This window comes from Oreochromis niloticus, linkage group LG7 (genome assembly GCF_001858045.2).
Source record: "Oreochromis niloticus isolate F11D_XX linkage group LG7, O_niloticus_UMD_NMBU, whole genome shotgun sequence".
NCBI classification, from domain to species: Eukaryota; Metazoa; Chordata; class Actinopteri; order Cichliformes; family Cichlidae; genus Oreochromis; species Oreochromis niloticus.
The window spans coordinates 23,389,567-23,416,830 of record NC_031972.2 but is presented as its reverse complement, the minus strand read 5'-3'; the positions used below and the strand labels follow the sequence as shown (position 1 = coordinate 23,416,830).

The following is a 27,264-nucleotide window of genomic DNA, read 5'->3' as shown; positions in this document are numbered from 1 at the left end:
CAGTATATTGACTCTATGTGGGGTACTCCACATGGTATGCTAATACTCATTATTAATTAATTTATTTTTCTCCAGATAATTTGGTCTAGTCAGTACACCTGGTTTAAAAACCTGCATATATGGAATTTAAATAAAGCACCTAAGTGTTGTCAACTATTAGTCACCTTTGTATCCACCTCAGCACCCGTCACCGTCTCCACCGTTTGTTTCAGGTCTTCGATTGTTTCCAGCAGCATGTTTCTCTCCTTCTCAACCTCCTCTTTCAGTGCTGTTCCTCTGATCTCATCTTCCTGTGAAAAAAAAAAGGGGAGGAGAAAAGAGTGACGAGTGGCAGAAAAAACTAGGGGAAAAAAAACATCATATGAAGGCTGATGGAAAGAATTTATCCAAGTTTTACTTAAAATGGCAGCCTGAAGGCTAATGCAGCTTTCAGTTTCATATTTCTTTTGTAATGCCTTGTGTTTTTCTGTTACCTTGTAGTTGAATCTTTTGGGAGTGTCACTTTTGTTGGACGCTGGAGTGCCAGTAGATGTAACAATTGAAGGGGAAGAGGGTCCAGAGCTCTAAAGGAGGATTGATGCATTAATTTTCCTGAAAAATTACTATCATTGATTTTTCCACTTTTAATGTCGCGACCATCTCTCAGAGATTTTACAACCTAAGGATGGCCTGTACTGCACTGACTGTTTATAGAAACAGTTTCCAAATACAAATTCTACACTTTCCACAGTTTTTACCTCCGGCCTCTAAAAAAAAAAAGAAAAAAAAAAGGGAAAAAAAAAAGAAAGAGGGGATTAAATGCTAAAAAGAGTTATAATCGCAAAACTTTTAATTGAATTTGGATACGAAAACCTTACAATTAAAGCTGATGCTATGCACTGCACAACTAAAATAACAAACTATGTCAGTGCATAAAGTACACACACTGGCCACGTTAATAGGTTACCCGTTAAAAACTGCTCAGTATAACCTAATACAAAATACCTAATCAGCCAATCACATGATATCTACTTAATACATTTAGGCATGTATACATGGTCAAGACGACCTGCTGAAGTTCAAACTGAACAACAGAATTACTTGTTATTAAAGAAACTGCTGATCTACTGGGATTTTCCTACAAAAAACATCTCTAGGGTTTAGAGAAAATGGTCAGAAAAGGATAAAATATCCAGTGAGCTGGATAGTGAGTTCTCTGGGTAAAAATTACTTGCTGATGCTAGATAACTGAGAAGCCAGACTGCGTTAAGCCAATAGGAAGACAGCAGTAACTTAAATAATCACTCGATACAATCAAGGCTTGCAAAAGATGAATATTGATGACTGCTGCAAGATTCAGATAACAGGGTCAAAACTGGGAATAAACACGATGAAAGCATATATCCATCCTGCCTTCTATCCAAAGTCCAGTCTGCATGTGTAATAAGTTCAAACTGAGCATGAGAATGGAGAATCTGATGCTTGGCATATATTCTTTTTTTTTTCCTTTCTTTTTTTTACTTTGCACCTATTACTAACAACTTAGCATCACTTAAATGCCACAGAATACCTGGGTATCGTTGCTAAACATGTCCACTAGCATAACATGCCACACCACAAAGCTGAAATCAGCTCAAACTGGTTTCTTGAACATGACAAGGAGTACAGTGTACTCAAATGACCTCCAATGTCACCAGCTCTTAACCCAATAGCGCAGCTTCAGGATGTGGTGAAATGGGAGACTTGCATTATGGACATGCTGCAAATCTGTAAAGCTACCATGCCAATATGGACCAAAATCTCTGAGGAATGTTTTCAGCCCCTAATTAAATCTATGCCATGAAGACTTCTGGCAGTTCTGACGGCAAAGGAGGCTCCAACCCAGTACTAGAAAGCTGTACCTAATAAAGTGGCCAGTGATCATACATGCTACATTGGAAAAATTTGGCTGATGTTTTCTCACCAGAAATCAGTTAATAGTTTGTCAAAAAGACCTTCACAGATAGTATGTAAATAAGCAATCACTGATTTTGTTCTCATATTACTTTTTGTATGAATACAGTACAAACATGCATTAATATTAATATGGAGAGTGGCACACTGGTACAAGCCGGCAGACAGAGAGACATGCATTTACCTGCGGTGGGCTAATGGGAGGTGGAGGTGCTTTTCGTTTTTTGGGAGTTATGATCCGTTCATCACTTATCTTAGCTACTTGATCATGCTGAAGAGCCAGCAAAAGAGGCAGAGAGGGAAGGTGACAAAAAAAGAGAAAGAAAAGTGGGATTCAGTGCTGGTTAGTAAAAGGAGTCAATCGGTGGGTGCTACAGTAAGAATTAAGATTTGTTTTTCAAAAACAGCAATTAAAGATTTTTTTTCAAAGCTCAGAATTATGACACTAACATATAAGAGAAACTGAACTATATTATTTGTAGCCATGAAACTGAAATTAGTCTGAAGTCGGTTTTTATTAATTATTTTACTTCTTAATTCTATAAATCAGTTGGCAGTGCTAAAATGTTTATTCACTGTCATCCGCTGTGGAATTTCACTCGTTTTAGTACTTTTGATGGTCGATGTCTTACCTGGGGACTTTTCGGAGACTTTGTATCTGCCAAAAGAGATGGAAAGGTATTGTTAGGTACAACACACCACATCTAAGAAAATTTCAACAGTAACAGGAAGCAAACTGCAGGTGGCAGTGTTGACTTTGTGTTGAACGTAGAGCAGTATGGATCTCTGTCTCACAGGGGCAGTATGTGTGTTTTTATTGGCACTGATCAGGTTTTGGGAGGGGAAAAAACTGAAAGCATTACGACTGGACCTCACATTGTTTTTGGTTAGGGTTAAGACTGTGGTTAGGTACAGAGTAAGTTTCCATGGAAATATACTGGTTCACTCCAATGCCCTTAAGGGGAAAAAAACCCCAAAACAAATATGCCCGGCTACCGCAGCCTGAGTGACACTGTCCACAAAATTTACATACAAACCTTTACTGAGTACTTCCTCAACACTTGCGTAAAGCCAGCTGCACTCACGTCCTATCTTTCCCTGAACTGTAGGTTTGTGTTAATGCTCAACTCTTACCTGAGACAGGATGCTTGTTTAGTGCAGCTGAAAGGGCAGTTTTGGCTTCAGAGCTGCCTGAGACCTTAGCGTAATGTAAAACATCATGGCCTTCTGTATCTACAGCTGACTGGTCTGCTCCTCTCTGAACCAACACTTCAACAACAGACACTGCGCTGGACTCTGTTGCGAGCATCAAGGCCGTCCTACAACACAGACAACACAGCATACAGATCACCACTTCAACATCAATCAAATATCCTACGATGAGCAACAATTTATTTGTGGTTTTTTTTCCTTGCGTCTTATTGTGTGTCGACTTTGTTAAGGGGTTTTTTTTGTTTGTTTTTTTGTTTTGTATACCTGCCACTGTTGTCAGAAATGTTGATTTCAGCGCCAAAGTCGAGCAAGGTGCTGCATACTTCTGCATGACTGTGTTTGGCTGCCAACAGCAAGGAAGTGAGACCATCCTTTAGGAGAAACAAATATAAAAACGAGAAAACAAAATGACTAAAATCATCCTATAGAGAAAAAAAAGACAAGCCAACATGACACAAATTTAAATGGACACACACTCACAGCAATATAACTAGTCACAGCGTGGGCCTTGACAGACTATGGTAACTGTGTGTAAGGTGAGAGAAATCTCAGGCCTGTGTGAAAAATGAGTGAACGTCTCCTGTTCTAAATGAATTCCCCAGCAGATAAACAGAAAACATTCAGTTCGTATGTTTAAGATCAAAGAAATAAGAGCATGGGAAAATCTCCCAAATCATATTATTGATTGAGGTCAGCAGGTTGCAGAGAGTCGGTGGATGACTGCAGTGTTTCATAAGACATAGCCTATCTCATTTTTCTCCAGGATTGCCAGGGTCTGACCCCAAGTCTAACCCTTCACTTAACCCCAGCCTTGTAATACTCCAGCATAAACATTTGACTGGCTAACATGGATAAGGGAAATTCCCAGTCTAGAAAGAGCTACTTCAAAGGCATAAGGGTATAGTTTCTAAAAACTATGATGAGTAACAGATAAACAACTCAGTGCTGAAGAGTATTAACAGACATTTCCTCAGTGAAACATGTTGGGGGGGGGGGGGGGATTCAAGTCTCGCCTGCAAAAGAAGTATGAAAACGAACTTCAAGAAACACTAACGTCTGTCAGCATAGTTTTGTGTGTGTTTTATATTACAAGGCTGCTGCTTTCACACACCACAGAGAACAAAACTATGTTCTGGGTTCCTCTGAGCTCTGCTAAACACTTCAACAGGCCTGTGTCTGTGTTTGCCCTCAGTGTTTTATATTTCTCCGGAATCTAAAAGACAGAAGTAATTTTGTTCTTCTCTGGGTAATAGGTTCAGTGTGTGTCTCTCTGTATAAAGGCATGTGGGCGCACAGGTGTATTACTGCTTGTTTGCTGGCAAGTGTACTCGCTGTGTTTCTAACTTGCTGTCATCGTCTCTGACGTTTAAAGCCATATTTCCCAAATATGGGCAACAGTGTGAACGCTGGGCAGAGTTGATGCATGACAAGTTAACTGTTAGAACAAGGTGTTACAGTCTCAGAAGCATGTCGATCAAGACAACTAAAATAAAAACACAGCTCTGCTTAAACCTGAATACACTCGCCATGCAACAGTATTCTCAACATTACCATTATATGTTCGTTTGCCAAGTGAAAACTGGTTTAAATCCAAATAGCGTCTTTGTTTGTATGAACTGGATCCTAAAACCGTCTGTCTGTTGGCTGTATGCACAATCAATGGCCACTCAATTAGTTACACCTTGTTAGCACTGGGTTAGACCCCCTTTTGCTTTCAGGCCCACCTACTTCATGGCACAGATTCAACAAGGTGCTGGAAACATTTCTTTAAAACAATTGGTCCATATTGACATGAAAGCATCACACAGTTCCTGGAGACTTGTCAGATGACACATCCATGATGACAATCTCCTGTTTCACCACGCCTCAAAGGTGCTCTGTTGGACTGAGATCTGGTGGCAATTCGAGTACAGTGAACTTATTGTCACGCTCAAGAAACCAGTTTGAAATGATATGAGTTTGGTGATATGGGGCTTTATCCTGCTGGAAGCAGTTAACAGAAGGTGTGTATACCACCTTCACAAAGGGATACACATGGTCAGTAACAAAGCTCAGGTAGGTTGTGGTGTTTAACAATGCTCAGTTGGTACTAAGGGACCAAAGTGTGCCAAAAAATATGCTCCAAATATTACACTGCCACCACAAGCCTGAACTGTTGATGCTAGGCAGGATAGATCAGTGCTTTCATGTTGTTTCCACTAAATTCTCACACAACCGTTTAAATATTGCAGCAGAAATTAAGACTTGTCAGATGAGGCAAACATTTTTCCAATCTTCCATTGTCCAATTTTAAACTGCAGTCTCAGTTTCCTGTTCTTAACTGACAGGACTCGCTTCCAGTGTGGTCTTCTTATGCTGTAGCAGCAGAAGACCAGGGTTGGTATGTTGTGTATTCAGAAATTTTCTTCTCTATACTTGGGTGTAATTTGAATTTTTATTCTAATTACTGTTGTTTTCCTATCAGGCTGAAGTAGTCTGGTCATTCTCCTCTGACCTCTGGCACTACTGAGGCATTTAATTCCAGGGATTTGCCACTGACTAGATATTCTCTCTATTTTGAACCATTCTATAGCAGGAGTGTCAAATGTAAGGTCCAGGGAACAGAAACAGCTCAGCAAAGACTCCAATCCAGCCTGCAGGAAGGCTTTGAAAAATGTGAAGGAAGGCATAAAAAGTTTTCTAAGCCTAATAATAAAACCTTCACCAGATTTGGAATTCATAGTGCAGCAAAAGAGTTAAGCAATAGATAAACAACAAATAGATAAACAATTAAATGACAGAACAATTCCTGCTTTCCAATATCTACTTTTTTAAAAAATTTTAATTCTGAATTGACATTTTATTAGTGTTTTATGCATACAGGACAGTCTGGGCAATGAGCGACCAGCACCTTTTTTGTCTTTTTATATTTATAATGTAATAAAACTGAGACACACTGTTGAAACTGTGCTTCTTTTTCCTGATATTAAAATAAAATAAAGGTTTAGTTAAATGTCTTTACACTGACTGAAAGGACAGTTTCACTGGTCCGGCCCACTTAAAATGCTGTATGTGACCCAGAATAAAAAATTATTTGGGAGTTTAACTGGATATGTGGTTGTTCGTGGTGGCTATGTAGGAAAATCCCAGCAAATCAGCAGTTTTTAATATACTGAGAGCAGCCCATCTAACATCAACAAACATGCCATATTCAGTCACTTAAAAACACCTTTCTTACTCCATGCTGTTTGAACGTCATCATAATTTTAATATGTTTGTCTGAAACAGGTTTCTCTTGTAAATGAGACATTGAATCTCAATGGGGCTACCTCTATAAATAAAGGTTAAATAAAAAATAGATTAATTTTAAAAAAAAAAAAAAATCAGGTAATCTACATCTTAAAGGCACTGAGTTTCTCGACAAGCAGCTGACCAGCTATACCTAATTAAGTTGTTGATTTTGGTCATTAAAGATAGAAGATAATGGACCAGACAGCTTGGAGCCTAACAAAACCAGATCATTTACAAATAGCTGCATACTTTCATTTTCTTGTTTCATGTACACACAGATACTGCGCATACATGCAGGCGTCTGCATGTGACTATTAAATGAAACAACACCTCTTACTCATGAAAAGAGGACGAAAAATGATTCAGTGGGAAGTGTCTTAGTTCTCAGGTAGTTGAGTGCCATTATAAACACCCATCATTTTACGTTGTAGAAATATTTATCTTTGTTTCCAATCCAGCACTCACCCAGCTACTTCCTTGTATACTGTATATGGATGTTATCCACTATATGAGCCAAAATTTGACTCATGCTTTAATTTTAGCCATGCTGCCAGGAATACACACGAATGCTGTAATTTTGCCATGTAGAAATGTTTGAGCTATGACTCGAAAGCAGAGTACATGTATTACCCCCACGCAGATCACAAACTGTGTTTAACATAAGGAAAACCAGCAGTTACACAGAGCCAGTCGTTATAAAGACAGGACAGCTGAGCAACATGTGATGTGAGCTTTCAAAAGGACAGTTCACTTCAAAATAAAATATACATTTTTTTCCTCAATTAGGATCCATTTCAATTATACCAAACAGCACTCGCCAACCAAATGAAGGACAGAGTTACTCAATTTCTACAATTTATGATTATGTCACAAGCAAGAATCTACAATTATCTGTAGATACATGCAGTGATAAAGTTGGCAGGTATATCACAGCTCAAAGGGCAACAGTTCCTACATGAAACGGTAAAAACTAGCAACCAGTTCATGATTTCTGTAAAGAGACACTGCCTTTTCTGACTTTTTCAATGCATTTTCTTGGCTTTCGCTTTAGCACCACAATGAGAACGCAATTTTGTTCCATAATATCCAGAAATCTGAATAAATAAATCTGTCTTCAGCAGGTAGCTCCAACATTTAGCAACTGAGTCCTAAGCAATCTAGATGAATAAACAGCACTACAGCTCAGAGAAACTTGTACATTTTTGGTATACTACAACCTCAGATGATGCTTAATTGTGTTTGCAGCATTTCTGCAATTTTAGACCATTTCAAACATAACTTACTTCAACACTGTATTGCAGTAGTTGCCTGTGTATGATCAAATTTATTTCCAGTTGCTCCATTTAGAGGGGCTCCTTCAGTTATGTAAAAGTAAGTAGTGCAGAAATATTACTTTTACATTTTACTTGTATTATATTACAAGTAAAATGTAAACATACTTCATTACTCATGTAAACGTAACATAGTTAAGACTAAGTTTCCACAGTGAGCATATTCTATGCATAAAAGCTGCCACCACAGTTGTGTTCTCACTGTGTGATAATTATACATCAATGTGTAAACAATTTATTGCATTACTTGCTCAGCCTAACTGTTTAATAGATAATTGGGCAGCTGAATGTGTAATACTGCATCATATTAGTATATGAGAACATCATATCAATGTCAAATCATAACAGGCAATAATAAAGTATCTAGAAATGCCAAGAAATGGAGAGTAAATAGTAGAGTAAAAAATCTCAACCCACTCAAATCCAAATGCACGAATGCTGAAGAATTATGAGGGCATAACAATGAATTGGGCCAAAGCTGAGGTTTAAATATTATGCTAATTTTCGGCTTCACAGTTTTATTCTTGGACTCTTCTACAGCTTTGCAGAGTTCAAAAATAATCCTTATTATATTTTAGTTATGTCTTAATCTTGAAATATTTTGGGAGAGAATATTAAAGGCACCTAAAGAGGTATTCCACCAAATGATCTGAAGATACCACTTCTTCAAATGGGTCAAATATTAGAGGATATTGGCAAAAGAGCTAGATGTAGGCACTAATCAAGTGTAGCACAGTCAGAGAGCTTAAACCTGACCCCTTCATAGTATACCAATTAGATCAAGAAATAAAGTAGATATCACGTGGAACCAACAACATGCTCCTTGAGACTTCAAAAAGATGTCAATCAAACGAAGGTGATTGACCATGGTGATCATGACTTGATTAGATCTGATTTCAAAACAATACAAGTATTGTTTAGTCCATCTTGCATATACACAAAAGTAGGGTTTTCATTTTTCTTCTTTCCCTCTCTTACTGTTACTTTTGTTTTTGCTGTTATTTATGTTTATTTATTTTAATTTACTTTGTCTATTTAATTATATCCCCCTGAGAACGGAGGACATGAGTATCTTTCAGTTTAAATTTTTTTGTGATGTTCTGCCTATTTGGAGATAATAGCGACCACCTAAACACACGATATATCATTGGAAAGGTCAGTATGTCCTCCTTTGAGCACAACAGGACTTATTAGGGTAGCTCCAATAAGTCAAAAGATATAGACCAAAAACAAATGTCCATTTAAGAGGATATCAATGAAGAGGCTGGTTCTCAGGAGGTTATACCCATTTCCACAATCTGTGTATTTACTTTAGCAGTTTTGTTAAGATTTCAAGCTATGGTACACATGGCTCCACACATGGCTTTCTTCTGATTGGCTGCTGCTCTGAAACACTTGTTTTTTTGTTTTTTGTTTTTTTACAGGACTGCTGCACTCACAGCCAGAACTGTGTGCCTGAGACGACCATACAAAGGACATCCACTGTCAATGACATCATAGAAGAATCAAGAGTAGGAAAAAACTTTGGCTCACAGAGATTACTTGTACATATCATGGCCTCTTTATCTGAAACCTTTAAATATAAATGACAGAAAACAAGCAAAGGTTTCACCTCCCAATTTTAGGTTTCATATTACAGTTTACATTTATCTACTCTTCTATACACATTCTCTAACACATGTCAAGCCTAGCAGATGTTCCTCTGTTTCTTTCTAGATATTCCTGTGTGTGCGCGCGCGCTTGTGTATATATATCTATATCTATCTATATATCTCTCTCTCGATATATATATCGATATATCTATATATATATCTATATATCTATATATCTATATCTCTATCGCTATCTCTATATCTCTATATCTATCTATATCTATCTCTATATCTATATCTATCTATATCTATATCTAGATATCTATCTATATCTATATATCTATATAGATAGATATCTATATATCTATATAGATAGATATCTATATATCTATATAGATAGATATCTATATATCTATATAGATAGATATCTATATATCTATATAGATAGATATCTATATATCTATATATCTATATCTATATCTATATATCTATATATCTATATATCTATATCTATATATCTATATATCTATATATCTATCTATATATCTATATCTATATCTATATATATATCTATATCTATATATATATATATCTATATCTATATCTATATATCTATATCTATATCTATATATATATATATCTATATCTATATCTATATCTATATATATATATATATATATATATATATATATATCTCTCTCTCTATATATATATATATATATATCTATGCGCATGCACGCACGCGCGCACACACACACCTGCTGTGGTGACCTCTTGTGAAAAAGAGAACAGCTGCAAGTAACTTATATAACCAGGTACAGATATATATATATTAGAGCGTATCCCCGAGGCTAACAAGCTGGCATGCATTCACAGTCTGCATGTCCACTAAACAAAGACAGAGCTTTCATATTTCCAGATTATGTTGGCTGGACCACTTTCATTCAACAAGAAAATATGACTATAAATAGAAATACCAAAATTAAAATTGCACCACTATTTACAGTTAGTTTCTCACCAGTCCATAAAACATCAAGAAAAATGTATTGTCTATCATTTATTGTCTTACTATTTTATGAAGAATATTTGTAAAAGTCACAAGAAATTGGCAGGGCCTGGATTTGAAACTACACTTAAACTACTCCAAAAAACTCCAAAAAGCATATGGTACAAAGTGGTCACAAGAACCAGTCTTAGAAGCTTGAACATACAAACTGCCACTGATTTAAACATGAGGCTAAAATTAATTTTAATTGGAAATAACAGGACATCTTTTCATGTAGGCTGACAGACCATCAGTTTCTGTTGTACACAAACGCACACACACAAAATTTCATGCTCACACAACCCCAGCTAGACAGAAACCACAGGCATGGTGCGTCACTGCAATGGAGACCACATGTCTGCGGCTTGCATTCCCACAGTACACTGATTTTTTTACCTCACGCACACACACACATACGCGCGCACACAAAACAATACAATATTAATCCACAAGCAGATGACAGACAAGAGGAAATGTCAGTTAATGAGGAGCCTTCATAATATGGATTAACAACTATTTGACATAAAACAATCAGAGTAAATAAACAGACAATGATTCCTCTAGCACATTCAATACATTCCTCCCTGGAAATGGACTCATTGGAGCATTTTTGTGGTCTTTTTTCTGTTTTAGAGCCCCCCAGTCTATTGGGCCAGGAAAAATAAGTCTGGGGAGTAGAAGAAAGAATGAAAGTACATACTGTGTCTTTAAGGTTGATGGGGCTTTTGAGTTCACACAGCAGTTGGACAATCTGGATGTTCCCGCTGGCAGCTGGAAGGGGGTGAAATAAAACAAGAGAAATTAAAACAAGAGAGAGAGGAAAAACAGGATTGTGTTTAACAGAAACTAACTGGGCTAAAATGCATTTTAGTAACTTACTACCAAATATGATGACTTTATTCTAGGGCTGCACGATTTTGCATAAAATGAGAATCACAATTTTTTTGCTTAGAATTGAGATCACGATTCTCTCACGATTTTCTTTTCCAATATAAATATTTATTGCACTTATTAACTGCACATCAACTTTGTAACAGTTGAGACTGAACATAAAAACAATAAATGCCTCACATTTTGTGGTTGCCGCAAAATGTTGTGCTGCTTGAAATTCCGTCTCCACCGTTGCTCGACACTGCATGTATAGAGCAGGTAGTGCAACAATAGAAAAATAGCAACAATAGAAAAATAGTTGCGGGACGGCACTGTGTAGCGTTTGTCTAGGATGTTGATCATTTTCCTAAATCCCTCGTTTTGCACAGTGTTGATGGGAGCCATATCTTTAGCCAGGTGATAAGTGATAGCCTCCGTAATTTCTTTGTGCCTGCGGGAGTTCGACATGTATAGGGAAGCGCTGTATAAGGTTCCCGTTATTGATGTTTGGGTGGTTGACCATGACGGATTTTCTCCTGTCACCTTCTCGTCATCCCTGACATGTTCTCCGTTGTTTTTTCCCCTGCCAATTTGAGCATCACACGGCACAGCTTCTGTATATCGTGGTATAAGGCTCCGCCCTTGTCATTTGTTGAGCAGGAAGAGTGAGCGCCTGTTTTCATGCAGATTACGTCCCGGATCAAAATGCGGTACAATCGTCGTCGTCTTTTTTTTTTCTTTTTAAAATCGTTGTCATTTGGAAATGAGATCGCACATAAGTATGAATTGAGATCGCGATTTTCTAACGATTAATCGTGCAGCCCTACTTTATTCAAATGAAATTAGAGCTTAAAACTAGTAGATATCATTCCACATCCTTTTCAAAGCACAGCAGCCTAATTTTTTATCAGTGACTCTCAAGATCCTGATACACTTACCAGCGTGATGCAAAGCAGTCTTTCCTGATCCGTCTACAGCATCGATAGGACATTTACTCTGGATAAAGTGGGAAAGTTATTAGTAACAATAGCATACAGTATACGCATACAGTATATGCCATGAGTACTGTTAATCAAGTGAACTCATGAAAGGCTCCAAACAACTAAAAATATATGTTTTAAATTTGGTTTAAGTATCTGTGTGTTGTGTTGTGTGTTGCTTGTTTCATTTCAATTTTTTTTAATAAACTGTGTTTACACACTTGAGCTTATTATCTGAGGAACTGGTGCCACAATCCCTTTGCCAGTGATGCTTCAGGCAAATGTAGTTTTATGTAATATTAGATGATACCATAAATACATACATCTGCAGTAAACAATATACAACTGAATGTTTTTGGTTCTTCTCTTTTGCACAGTTCTGCTTTGTACTGAATGACTATTTGATCAGGCAGGTGTGTGTTGCTGAGATGCTGCCGACTGTCACGAGGAAGTGAGGTCAGCAGATCAGAGCTGGGTGTGTGTGTGTGTGTGTGTGTGTGTGTGTGTGTGTGTGTGTGTGTGTGCGTGCGTGTGTGTGTGTGTGTCTGCTAAGATCTGCTGACCAAAACCCAAACACGCACACACACAAATCAGCAGATTGAAGAAATGAAGCAATAAAAATTTTTGGTTTCAGGCATCTTCACTGAACAGTAAGATGATTCAAGATGTGGGTTTCACACATTGTTATTCATAAACAAGAACAAGTGGTCCTGCTGGGTGACACTGACAGGCATAATCAAAACAATCTTAGGTTCATTTTTATATCAGTTCTTTGTTGTATAACACATCTTGAAATCATGTTGCCCAATCATTTACAACCAACATAATTTATAGCCCTTATATTAAGAACTATGTCACATCTTAACACTGAGAGACCAGGCTATATGTAAATATCTGGCTTGACTGACTGAATCAATTTCTTTTTAAATCAAAGGAATTTGGGGAGGGAAATTAAGTAGGTTTAACTTAATAAAACCTCACTTCACTTCATGATCCTTACCTGAATGAGTTTTCTGCAGCATTCGGTGTGGTTGTTTTTGGCAGCCAGGTGTAAAGGACTAAAACCTACACAAAAGAGAAGGAAAAGACAAAAAATGTGTGCGGCAAGAACACAGGTCATGAGGTGCTTGAGATAATGTATGTGAAATCTTATGTATCAGCCCAAACAGTACATTACACCTGTTCATGTTACAGTATTTATAAAGGGAAACTCTCAAATATATGCAGAAACTATTTTTTTAAGTTACACTGAACATAGCTATACATACCAGCAGCATCAGTGACTGACAGGTCAGCTCCATGAGCCAAGATGAAAGAGAGGCAGTCTGTCTGTCCACGAGCAGCAGCTACATGAAGACTACACACACAATTAAAAGAACTAATTACACATACAGTACTTTAATTGCCAGTAGTTAAATGTTTTACAGCAACACAGATGCTTTTAACAGTTTAACAAATATTATAAAACATGGTACAGCTCTGGTGAGGACCTTATGCTGGAGCAGTGAGTGCAAATAGAAGATTTAAAGAAATAAAACCATCACCTAGTTTTCTGACTGCTCGGCCACACTAGTCCTCCATCTACCACTCTGAATTACACTGAAGAATGATTTCTTACTCTCCAATTAAAAGTTTTCACATTTTAGGAGATAAACTTATTTGTCCACTCACCTAAGTTTAGATGAGAGGATTAAACTACTCCCATATCTGTTAAAAAATAAGCTCTGGTACTTATAGTGTAAATACACTTATACTTAGTTTCTTTAATCCCTCTCAGCAACTTAGCCGACTCAGCGTCTTCCTAGAGCCTCCTCTTGATTTTCGTTTCGTTTCTTTTTTTTTCTTCTTTTTTTAAAGCATGTGTGTTAATTAGAGGCTTTGTATTTAGAATTTATAAACTTTGGACAGACCCAGTCTAGCTGTTTCCTTCTGCCTCTGGTCTTTATGCTGAACCAATCGGCTAAAAGCTGTAACTTTATATTTAGCAGAATGGCATGGGAGCACCTCTTCTGCTCCAGCTCAACATGAAACAAAATACGTGCAATTCCCAAAGGGTCAAACTATTTTTTTAAACCGTGTAATGAGTATGAGATTTGATCTTGTTGATACAAAAGCCAGTATTAATTATGCTTACAGATTATATCTTTTATTGAAACTGAATTATGCATTTCTTAATTAATATTCACTATGGAGGAGAAAAAAGTAGGTCTACAGAGCTTTTCAAGCGTCAGTGTTTCAGGCAGTCTCACAGTAGAAGAAGGTATGCACGTGACCCAAGCATGCAAAAGCTCCACTGCCACTGTTTTGCAATATGCAACTGCCAGAAAAACATGTCAGCACTGATAAAAGCAATGGATAAGCTTGGAAATGATAGCATTTCAGAGAAGCTTTATGTATAGCAAAAATAAATAAGTAAAAGCAGTTATTGGGCACAGCTTCAGTTCTTGCAATATATACCCATCCACTGACCATTTCTAGGAAAACAGGTAAAGCGCTGCCTTGTGAGCAGGAATGCTGTAAGTCGATATGACTGCGTATGCAAAAAAATTGCCCTATGTGTGCACTGTGTGTGCAGGTTTGTGCATATGCATGCAGCAAACAATCAATACGACCTCTTTCCACCTCAGTAAGATGAACGGGGGGGGGCATTAAACAAGCCCAGCCTTCCTTCAGTGTGTGCGCAGGATACACATTCACACAAGTATGTCTACATGCCTTTCAGTCAGGTTTTATCACCATAGAGATACTGTAGACTCCCCCTTTGTGCGTCCTGAAAAGATTGGAGCATTGCGATTCCAAGCCCACACATTTGCCATGACTTACAAAGGCTTTGCATGCATTTGGATGTGTGTTTCTGTGTTCTAGCAGCACACAGAGAAAAAGGTCAAGGATGTGAACTACAGGTGAATGGGAAAAAAAATGAAAACCTACATATTTGTTTTTCATTGCATTTATTCCTGAGATTTAATTTTCCTGGCTCTGTGAGAGCTGCTCTACACATTGAGGTCAGCAGGTGTTGAGTTTCAGAAAAAAAGAAAAGGGTCAAATATTAACACAAGCCTCTGCGTTATCACTAATACTAAGCGGCGACGCAACAGTAAGCTCCACTGGCTCTGCGGAAGTGAACTTGCTTTCAAAACACAGAATCTCAGAGGCTGAATGAATGTCACCGTTTCAAGAACGAAGTAAAAGAGACATATTTTTAGATTGGCCATTCATTTTTAAAACAGTGCTGTGGAGCATGAAAGCAGTTACATAAGCCCATTACTTGAGAATCTGAGCATATTGTGTAGACATATGTCTAATCTTTGAATTGAAAGGAAATGAGAAGCTTGCCAGACATAAAACCATGTTGTGTGTCAACACTTTGTGCATTTCTCTGGTTTGCAGCCTCAAGTCAGTTTGCTTCCCCCATGTCATCCTCATTCTACAAAAGGCACTGCAGAGTGTGATCTCTATGTGTCAACAAATTAGTCTATATTTTAGGCAGAAGTTGTGCTTTGACTAATGGAATTCTTGCACTGGAAACATAAACATTTAAATACCACCAGAAATAAGTAAGTGAATAAGTCCAAGACCACTTACGCTGATTTGCCTTCGCTGTCCAGCTTTACAGGATTGGCACCTTTCTTGGCGAGAAGGGATGAGACTTTGTCAACCTCGCCATGCTCCACTGCAGCAAGCAAGCGTTCATCGTTTTTGTTCCACTCATTGGTCTAAAGAAAGAGGACAAAGAAGGAGAATGAAAGGTGGTGAAGAATATACAAAGACTACACAAAATCTAAATATACAAATATATAACCCCAATTCCAAATAAGGTGATACACTGTTAAATGTCAAGAATTTAATGTCAGCAACACATCTGTTTACCACTGTGGAGATGTAGTGTTGATGTTGCCTTTCCACAGGCAATGATGCACTCCTGTACCATCAGAGATGAGGCTTTTGAAATGACTGTAGATAAGCTGGATGGTCCCTCTCCTTTTTAGCCCAGAGGACATTCTGTCCAGGTTTTCCAAAAAGAATTTTACATTTTTGACGATAAAAGAGTTTTTCACGTTCCCTCGGGCCATTTTAAATGAGCTTTTGAGAGATCTTTTTTTTTTTCTTTTTCAAATCATGTTCACGCATGGCTTCTTATTTGCATGTCACAGCTTTAACCTGCATTGGTAGATGGCACAGTGAACTCTGTTCACAGACAATGTTTCTGGAAGTGAACCCAAACAGTGACTTCCATGAAAGAATCATGCCTGTTTTTAATGCAGGGCCACCTGAGAGCCTGAAGAATATGGACATCAGATACTGATTTTTGGCAATTTTGCACATTTTTCCACCATTTGTAAATGCAGCTTTTCAGACTGGTGAACCTCTGCCCATCTTTAATTCTAAAAAGCTCTGCCCAAAAATCTCTGCCACTATGATGTTCTTGTTATACCCAATGTTGCTAACCTGTTGACAATTAACCTGATTAGATGGAAACTATTCCGCCAGCTGTTTCCTCTTAGTACCGCTTACTTTCCAGCTTTTTGTTGCCCAATGTAAACTTTTGAGATGTGTTACTGCCACCATATTGAAAAATAATCTTTTTTTTTTTTTTTTTTTTTTATATAAATGCTACACTATTTCTTGTTTTGTTGTGAATAAACTATGGGTTTTATGAGATTTGGAAATCTCATAAAACCCATTGTGTACTGTTTTTATTTACATGTATTACATGTATTGCATACACTGTCCCAACTTTTTCATATTCTGGGTTTTATTATCAAAGACTTTTTACTAACTTTAGGACGTATCTACTATCTACTAACTTATCAAATAATATCAATAATAATGTGAACAAATGGCATGCTCCATTTGTTAACACTCATATTAGCATGTTTACTTTGCAGTCAAAGTAGCCGTGATGCCCAGAATGTGAGTAATGTTTCTCGGCTCTGCTGTGGCCCACACAAAACATTTGTTATCATATGTGTGCAAGAGCACACACTCACAGTATCCAGTCTAGACACACTCACTCACCAAAGAACACATACACAAACCAAATGGCCCTTTCTACCACTGATAGGCTGCTCACACAGAAAGAAGTCAGCAATTGGAAAGCTTCTAGCATGATCTCATTCAAAGACCATCTTGCTACAGAACAGTTTGATGGTACAAGATACAGCACAGCAAGCTTTAATTGCAGGATACAGCTATGAAATGGGCAAGATTTGGCATAGCTGAAACACTTCTATAATGACCTACTTTATTAACAGGAAATGTATTTAAGGAAACCTTTACTGGGGAATATTGGAAGACGTTCCATATACTAATAGCAGAATCAGGGAGAGAACTGAATCCATGACCCCAAACATGACAGTAAACAAGTTCATGCATCAGCTATTCCTACAAACACCTGTGCATATTAGGATGCAGTACAGTATTAGATCTTGACCTGATAGCCCACTGACCTACACGTGACAAGGAAGTGAACTCTCTGACTCCAGAAATACCTGTGGTGGTAGACTAGATGCTATTTTAGGAGTGCAATAAGCCGGCAAAGCAATACAGAGTGTAAATAACCTCTGTGGCAAACACCCAAATGCAACCACTGCAATACATTTTGCACAGCTGGTGGAAAAATGCTGTGCTATAAAAATCCTGTCACTCCTGTCACTGAAAGAGCAAAGATGACCACTGAGGTCTGCAGCCTAATAAGTCACGAGGTAATTAACAGATTATTGAGTATGAAAAAATGTGTTAGATGGCTGAGAACAGAGGAGTATTCCTGCCATTTTCAAAGGCTAACTCTGGAAAAGCAATTCTTATCCAGCTGTAAATCAATACCACCCCCACGCACACATGATATCCATGACTTGTGATCAAGGATTCAAGGCATTTCGACAAAAAAAATCTGAGATACTATTTAGGAGGTCGCGTAAGATGAGAAGGTCCTCTGACAGACTGGAAATAACAGATTGGTTAGAAAAACATTCAGCTGGACACTGAGAAGACAGAAAAAAAGGGGGTAAGATTTGAGGCATGCAAGTCGAAGATAGGCTCTATCAGGCACATGTAACACATCCAAGAACCATTACAGATTTGATTTAAAATAAAATAACAGAGAAAACACTCCCTTAACACACACATGGTGTTAAAATATAGCAATGCAACAAACAAAACCAAATAAGACAAGAAAACACCAGCACACGTGCTGTACACGTGACAAAACATTTAATAAACAGCTTTTAAACGTTTTATTAATCTCACCACACTGCATACAATTATTATTTCTTTCATATAACCAGGAAGCCCCACTGAGATCCAATTTCTTTTGAAAGGGAGAACTGGTTAAGCTGGGAGCCATGTAAACTCAAAATATGCACAAAAACAAAAAAGCACATTACATGTTAATGGAAAAAATACATGCAATATAACTTCTGTTTTTTTAACAAGAATACACAGGAACCTTTAAATTACCAGGTTTTATTTCCACCAGAGGACTAAGATTTACAATCTATAGCACATATGGGCAACCTCACCTAAACCACAAATTTTGGGAGGAAAAAGCAAGACAAGGCTATTTCACACATCAACTGCCATATATGTCACATGTTGGAAATTATCTGAGACGTAATATGAATTAATTATTAGTCAAGATTATTCAATACTTTTTCAGGTTACCACCTCAGCTAAAGAATTTCCAGAAAAGAAAAAAAAACTGAAGAATTCTTGTCTGTCACTGTGATTAGTGTGCAGAAAAGCATGACACAGGAGCTCATTCCTTATAAAGGTAGGAAGAATCTCATACACTGTAGTAGCTGGGATTTCTTCCTTTCACGGGTGAGCTGGCATTGCTTTTTACTTTTTCAAGTCTGATGATTTCATACATGCAGCCATGTACTGCAGTTATTCATACAACATAGTTGTGTTTGGGATTGGAACTGAAATGACAAAAATTACATTAGGAAATAGAAAATAAATACCAACTCTGTGCTTGTTTTCCCCAAACTTTGACCAATATAACCAAACAAAATATAAGAAGTTTATTTATACTATTCAAGACATTTAATTAAGCAGGGACAATACTTGTTTAACAGTGGCCAGCACTTTCATATCTTGTTTTGTGGAAACCAGGAAGGGCAGAACCTACTGTGGTAATTGAGTGCCTTTGTAATCCGGAAATAGTAGCAAAACAAACCTATCCCCTTGGATGACAGACTGAATATCAAAGCAGTCAGAGACACTTATTACTTAATTATAAATACTTGCAAAAACCCACCCTATTTGCTCTCTTGGCACTTTTTCAAATTCTTCATTTCACATCTAGTGGTGAGTTGAACAAATTCCAGCATGATTTGTATAATATTTGTATTGTATAATTCGAGTATACAAATCTTGGTGAGTGTTAAAGTTACATTTGGCTGACATACACTGAACATGTGACATGAAACAAATGCAAATGGAAAACGTAACAATGCATTTGCAGGGTTATGATGAAATGAACGTAATGTATAGGAAATTCACAAGAGTAGAATAAACCTAAAAACATATAGATGTACATAATTGCTATATGCATGGTGATGTTTGTGCAAAGTTTCATTCAGATTGGCCCACCCGTTAAGGAGGAGATAGACTAGGCTATTTAATACAAGCTGAAATTAAACTAATGCCTTTTCCTTGAAATGTAATCACGCCCAAGGAGAAATAAAGCTCCCCTTAAAGATGGTCAGTCATACAAGCCTAAGAATCGGTGAGCTGAAGTGATGTATTTTTTTTCAGTCAAGAGTTTTACTCTGCTATAATAAACACCACTAGTACAAGCGTAGCAGCACCCTGCATACTTGCTTCAGTGGTCATTTTTTCATGCTTTTGTTGGTTGTCAGTTACTTTGTTTCAAAGAACTTCAGAATATTTAGGTCAAAAGAACAGAGTAGAATGGCTCACTATCCCCATCTTTTAATTACGCCTACTTCACAACATCATTCACTTTAAGTACACTTTATCTAAAAGCCTATGATGTCTACAGTGTAGAGCAACACTTTAAATGATTTGCACCATTTTTCACTATTTTCAAGCAGGTCTTCCAACTTGTACAATAAAGTACTATGCTGGTTCTGAAATACCTTCACAACAGGTGATGATATAGTTTGGGATAGTGAATGCTCCTATTGTGGTCCCATTAACAAGAACTGCATGTTGGGATAAAAACTGCCACTAGCACTGATGTCAACTATAACGTGATTGCTCCTAATGGCCTATGTGACTTTGCAAAGGCGAAGAAGGAATGAAGGGCAGCCACATCAGAGCAGCATGACACCGATAGCGTTAGACTACATTGTATTGGACAGATTTAAGTGGAGCGGAATGCACTGCTCCACTTTCAGCCACATACACAACCAGTGTCATCAACGGGAGGCTGATGAAATAATCATGTAGTGGGAGAGGTGGTGCAATATCAGCAAAGATGTCAGCTCCAACAAAAAGATGACCAAGAAGTGTATTTTCAAGTTTTTCTACAACAAAAAAATATATAAAAATGTAAGACAGGAAAATGTATAAGCTAGCACACCGCCAAGGAAAGATGAATTATTATTTGTAATGCAGAATTTCACTGAAAACTGAAATTTACTTTTTAGAGTTTATTAAGGATTATTATTAAAAACATGTCTAATATTTACAGGTATAATAGTATGTCAGGTTATATTAGTATTTAAATATGTAGCTCCAGAAGGAAAGCATTTTTTTTTCCTTTCTGAAAAGGAAAGTCCATTTGAAGACAGTGCTGGGGTTAGAGTTTGAGAATCAATTCTTTAAAACACACAGAAATGTTCTGTTTAGGTGATGCACTGGGCATCCTGCCTCTACTCTCCCTCTGCATGCCCTTATATAATCGCTATTACATTAACTGTGAGTCTGATCTTTTCCTTTCTGTTCCCACCAGCCAGCCAAGTGTCTCTAATGTGGGTTGTTTGTAGGGCTGCACGATTTTGCATAAAATGAGAATCACGAGTTTTTTGCTTAGAATTGAGATCACGATTCTCTCACGATTTTCTTTTCCAGTATAAATATTTATTGCACTTATTAACTGCACATCAACTTCGTAACAGTTGAGACTGAACATAAAAACAATAAATGTCTCACATTTTGTTGTTGCCGCAAAATGTTGTACTGCTTGTAATTCCGTCTCCACCATGGCTCAACACTGCGTGTATAGAGCAGGTAGTGCAACATTTGAAAAATAGTTGCAGGACGGCACTGTGTAGCGTTTGTCTAGGGTGTTGATCATTTTCCTAAATCCCTCGTTTTGCACAGTGTTGATGGGAGCCATATCTTTAGCCAGGTGATAAGTGATAGCCTCCGTAATTTCTTTGTGCCTGCGGGAGTTCGACGGGTATGGGGAAGCGCTGTATAAGGTTCCCGTTATTGATGTGGTTGACCGGGACGGATTTTCTCCTGTCACTTTCTTGGCCTTTACAGCTTCGTCATCTCTCACGTGCTCTCCGTTGTTTTTTCCCTGCCAGCTGGCTTCTGTATCACGTGGTATAAGGCTCCGCCCTTGTCATTTGTTGAGCAGGAAGAGTGAGCGCTTGTTTTCATGCAGATTATGTCCCGGATCAAAATGCGGTACAATCGTCATCTTTTTTTTTTCTTTTTTTAAAAAAAAAATCGTTGTCATTTGGAAATGAGATCGCACATAAGTATGAATTGAGATCGCGATTTTCTAACGATTAATTGTGCAGCCCTAGTTGTTTGTTGTCTCTATGCTAATCTTTTTCTCTATGCTCTCCCCTCACCCTGCCCCAACCAGGCATGGCAGATTGCCAACCCCTCTCACAGCCGGGCTTAGGCCTATAATGCCTGAGGTCTTCCTGTTAAAATGGAGTTCTTTCTCACCACCACATCCAAGTGTTTGCTCACAGGGGGTCACCGGATCACAGGGGCTCTCTCTAATATTGTAGGACCTTGACCTTACACTATATGAATGTTTTTATGAATTGCCACTATCTGCACCAAAAAGCAGACCAGTCCAAGTTCTTCTCATTAACCTTGAAATGCTCATTAGAGCTGAAACAATTTATTAACAGATTAGTCATCAAATCTGATTATTTTACAGTGTTTTAACATAAAAAAATATTAATCTAATCAAAGTAAAACTTGGCAGATTAAATATTACTGAAAAACAATAGATTAGCTGAAGTTTTGTTCCTAGTTATTTGTAAGCTGGACACAATTAACCAAAAGCAAAACATAGATTTTCAAAATACTGACATAAGTGAGACCACAACACATGAACGCTGAATAACTCTGAACAATATACCTGTGCTTTGCCTAAGCAACATGTTACAGGTCACTTATTCTGAGATTATTAACTAGTAAAACCTCCGCCATACTGTTTCTACAATGGGTTGTTACTTCCTCTCTTGGTTTCAGTCAGTTTCCTCTGCCTTTGGCTGTTTGCCAGTGTTAGTTTTAAGATTCCCCCCCTCCTTTCTATTTCTAAGTCTGCATCAAGTGTTTACACTGCACTCAGGGTGTGTGTTCCCTCTCTGTCTTTGCCCTGACGCTCATTAAGACACACAAAGTCTGTGCTGATAACACTAAGCGATTCCTGTTTGTCCAAGCCTGAAGCAGGCAGAAAGGGCAAGAACGAGAGAACAAGAAGCCAGCATTTCAAAGTAATAAAGAGCCAAGGAAAAGGAACTACTGTGCTGGAAAAGATACTGAGAGACAGAAATAATAAATCTGACTTCTGGTTACTTGTACTCTTCAAAGACTCACTCTTTTTTCACATGTGTTTCACAGGTATCCATTTCTCTGTCAGCTCTGAAACTCCTCTGCCCTTCTAAAGTAAACAGCAAACAGATGCCTATCGGTTGTGTGTATGTGTGCCTGCCTGTTAACCTAAAGATCTGTGCATAAACAATTTGTGTTTTATCTTCTCTGTTCTCAGAAAAAAAATAAACTAAGATCAGGAAGTAGTAATTCCTACATCCGATTCTGTATGTTTGTAGAGTTGTACTGCTAAGAGCACATGGAGTTTAACACATAAACATTTACTTTTGGAAATCCAATAGTATTACCCTCAAATGACATTCATGTTGATCTAGGAATGAAAAGGTGTTTGTTGTACTTTCACTTCCATGTAGTTCTGTTTACTTTCAGTATGCTCTAAATCACTCAAAAAAAAAAAAAAAAAAACAGGACTTGAACTTCTGTGAGCCAGCTGGTTAAGACTGACCCAAGAATCAGGAGCACCAGAAGGCATCTAAGACCCTATTGTTCAACAGATCTGTGCAAAACCTTTCCCAGGAATTCTAATGTATATCCATGGCAAATTTCATTGAAATGCAACAATTGCTTTTCCAGATGCCCTGTCAAGGATTAGGGAGTGGTACAAGGAAAACTCATGAAAAGCGAAATCTGCGTCTGTATAAGTAGGTAACAGACAAGGTAAAAAAGTAGACATTAGAATTTTAAAAAAAGGTAAACTTATTTAGACAAGCGCACACACACACACACACACACACACACACACACACACACACACACTCCACTTCTCCAATTCAAACTCTAACCTACATTTATCTTTATTATGTACTGGAGAGAATCTTTTTAGCTTTACTCACATTAAAACTAGGTCAGACACAGATACAACAAGGTTTAAGTCCAGTGGGGAATAACACATCTATACAAGTTGAAAGGATATTTCAGATTGAGAACAGTTGAAAATCAGAAGAAGGCAGGACATACAGGAAGTGGTCAAGAGGATGCAAGAAAGAACAATGTACAAAATAAAAGGAAAAGAAGCAGAAGAAAATACAGAAATTGGTGCATCAACAATATCTCTGCCCTTTGATCAAGCTGTGTCTGTTAACTTCAAACCCCTTATCTGTAACAAAACAGATCCTCAAATGTCCTCAGACAATACATCCTTTCTCTCAGGCCACAGCTGAAACTGCTTACTGCCCTCTGTAGTACAAACACACACAAGCACGTCCACACATACACATACACATCACAATGGTTTAATAGACTCTGAAAACAAGAGTAGAAAGGGTTAGCATAGAACTGTCAAACAAAGACCAGATGGTTGCTTTTGTAAGGAAAGATGCTGCCACATATTTCACAACACTGCCGAATGTGGGCCGCACGTTTAGATAATCAGACAAATTTACATCATGAGAATATTTTCTAGTTTAACGCTCTTGTTTATAAATCTCCAGCAACTTTTAGCACCACCCTTTCTTCAAAAAAGATATTCCGCCCTAAAACTAGAGCAAGCTGTAGTGTCCAACGTAACATTTTTTTCTTCACTGGACCATCAGGAGAGAGATCAGCACAAAAAAGGCTTGTGTAATTTTACTTTTTGTACTACTATCTTAATCCATAATAAAGCAGCATAATTTATTAGACTTGTATTTTCTATTACCAATCCTAATATGCAAATCATGCTTAGTAACCTAGGCTTTAAAATGTTATATACATCCAGTTCTGCTGCAGGCATCACCAATAGAGAGACAGAGGTGTAAAACAAATCAGCAGTGGGCAGGAGCAAGTGAAAAGGTGTCTTTCATTCACATTTAAATGGTTCGATGAAGAAATTTTATTCAATTATATTCAATTTTTATTCATATAGTGCCAATTTACACCAACAGTTGCCTCAAGTTGCTTTATATTACCAAGTAGAGCCCATATAATATTAGAGAGAAAACTCAAACAATCAAATCCCCTATGAGCAAGCACTTGGTGATGGTGGGAAGGAGAAAACTCCCTTTTAACAGGAAGAAACCTCTAGCAGAACCAGGCTTAGGGTGGGGCAGCTGCCTGCCGTGCCCAGCTCAGGGTGAGGGGGTGGAAAAAGAGGAGGGGAAAAAAGAGCATATAGAGATGAGGACAAAATACAAACTGGTAAACACATTTTTGATATAAAACAAATAATCAAATAAGTACTTGTCAGTGAGCACTCAGCCAGCTTGCTTCACAGGTGATTCGTTTGGTGGAAATACTGTCTCAGATACTTTATTACGGACCGTTAGGCTACTGAAAAGAATGTACCCGATCTTGGCAGTGCAGTAACATTAGTCAGCTGTGTAGTTAAAAAGACTACAAGATTCACTATAATATATCTATAATACTGTCTAATTCCTGGTGGACAGTTTTGGAGAATTAGAACGCAAACTAAAGAAATAAACAGAAAACAAGAGGTCTTCTTTCTTGTCCAAACCTGGACCTCACATTACACCTCAACTGCTAATAGTTGCATCACAGATTTGGGTGTATTACACTAGTGGTGACTAAAGTGGCCACAAGCCAACAAAAACAATGACATTTTTTTAATATGTTGAACCTTAGTCCTAACCCATGCTGATTTAAGCGATTAACTACATCAATTTACCAGACCAGACCAGCTCCCTCTGACGTAACAAAAAGATTACACAACTGCCTTCCCCCATACATATACAATATTCACCATGAACTAGAAATAGACTCCATTGTGTTAAAATAGTCAACTTAGTTAAATGGTATTCTGTCTAGCCCTTATTAAAACCTGATGCCGGCCAATGAAGATGGTTTACTTAGCAATATGTGCCAACTTACCCAAAAACCAACACTGCCAATGCAGAATATTTCTCTTGGATTCAGTGACCAAACATACATTTCAAATACATTACATATGCATGACTATGTTGGCCTGCCTCACTGTTATACACAAATGCAATTTGATTGAATTAATTTCCAACAGTTTTGTACATTTATTTTACAGTGATAGAAGACATTACATTTCCACAGCAAGTAGTGAATGCTCCGTTCTTTGGTGGACTGATGGCTTTCTAGTAATGCATTGTTTTACTGCATAACGTTCTGTTAATCAAAGGGAAGTAGATAAAGTAGCTGACTTGTGTGAAACAACATTACAATGGTTGACATGTTTTCTTTTCTTTCCATCTTTCCCAGTTTTTTTTAAATCACTAGCCAACATTGCAGCACACATAAAGACAGGGAAAAAAAAAACAAATAACAAAACTGTGAGCACATCCATAAACTCCCTCCATTCTTTTCACCTCTTCACTAAGCGCTGCCTTATTAAAACACACACACAAATTAACAACACAAATTAGTTAACCTTCCTAATTGCGTCAGCTTTTATAGCTTTAATTGTGCTCCTGTCATAAACAACTTGTGCAGTTACAGGAACAATAAGACCAACTGTTGAGCAAAGCCCACTGTAACTATGTGCTCATTCACATCTGCTGTGAATACTAGGATCAGCTAATTGTGTACAGGCTAAAGCTTTAATGAACCAACTGTATTATAGACTGCAACCTCCTTAGACTATAAAGTGGCGGTAGATCACTTGAAACCCTTTTTTTTTTTTTTTTTCCTTCAATAAAATACACTACGTAGAATCAATTTTAAAGCCAAAGGACTGCATAGGATGTCCAGCTAGGGACCTTTGTGTGTGCAAGGGGACCTCCAGTTAAAAAATAGTTCTCGTACAACACTTCCTTCTGACACAAATAGCTCTTCCTGCCCTATAAATAAACACTGCTAGACTTGGAAAGCGACCAGCCTCATTACACTAGAGGGCTGCTCATAAAGTTGAGGGAGTATAAAAAAAATACACAGTTCCACTTCAGTCAAGATAGGAGCCAGTTTAAACACACTCAACTGTAGACTCACATGTGTATCAAGTTTGGGGGTTTTGGGTTTGTTTGTTTTTTAAAGACATTGTGTTGAGCTAAAAGCTGGAAATCTTTACACCAATCTTATCCATAAACCTGTCTGTTGCTTCACTTAATTTTAAACCATTACACAGAACAAGAAACACATCTCACAAACTGTTCTCAGAAGTACAACGCCAAAAGTCTCTTATAAAGAAAGTCGACGTTTTTCCAGGTGAACTGTGTCTAACCCTCCCTCCATCCATCTCCTAGTATGAACATTGTTCCAGTTGTTCAGAGAAGGCCAAACTAAACAACCCATCTGAACTGAACTGGGGGCAGGGAGCCTGAGTACCCTTCTCAGAGAAATAGGCTTTTTCTTACACA

General features: G+C 37.7%; 1 protein-coding gene across 2 annotated transcripts in view; it reads right to left on the bottom strand.

Moving 5' to 3' along the window:
* rai14 (retinoic acid induced 14) overlaps positions 1-27,264 on the bottom strand; it is a 46,944-nt gene that overhangs the window by 7,259 nt on the left and 12,421 nt on the right. Inside the window, exons 3-13 of one of the 2 annotated variants that reach the window (XM_005451318.4) lie at positions 15,818-15,948; positions 13,501-13,589; positions 13,233-13,297; positions 12,191-12,248; positions 11,083-11,153; positions 3,409-3,515; positions 3,067-3,251; positions 2,565-2,590; positions 2,117-2,203; positions 474-563; positions 165-290 (exon numbers count right to left, since the gene is read on the bottom strand). In XM_005451318.4, coding sequence (XP_005451375.1) covers positions 165-290; positions 474-563; positions 2,117-2,203; positions 2,565-2,590; positions 3,067-3,251; positions 3,409-3,515; positions 11,083-11,153; positions 12,191-12,248; positions 13,233-13,297; positions 13,501-13,589; positions 15,818-15,948 — 1,035 coding nt within the window. The remainder of the gene's footprint in view (positions 1-164; positions 291-473; positions 564-2,116; positions 2,204-2,564; positions 2,591-3,066; positions 3,252-3,408; positions 3,516-11,082; positions 11,154-12,190; positions 12,249-13,232; positions 13,298-13,500; positions 13,590-15,817; positions 15,949-27,264) is intronic. The other variant, XM_005451319.4, reaches the window with a different exon arrangement.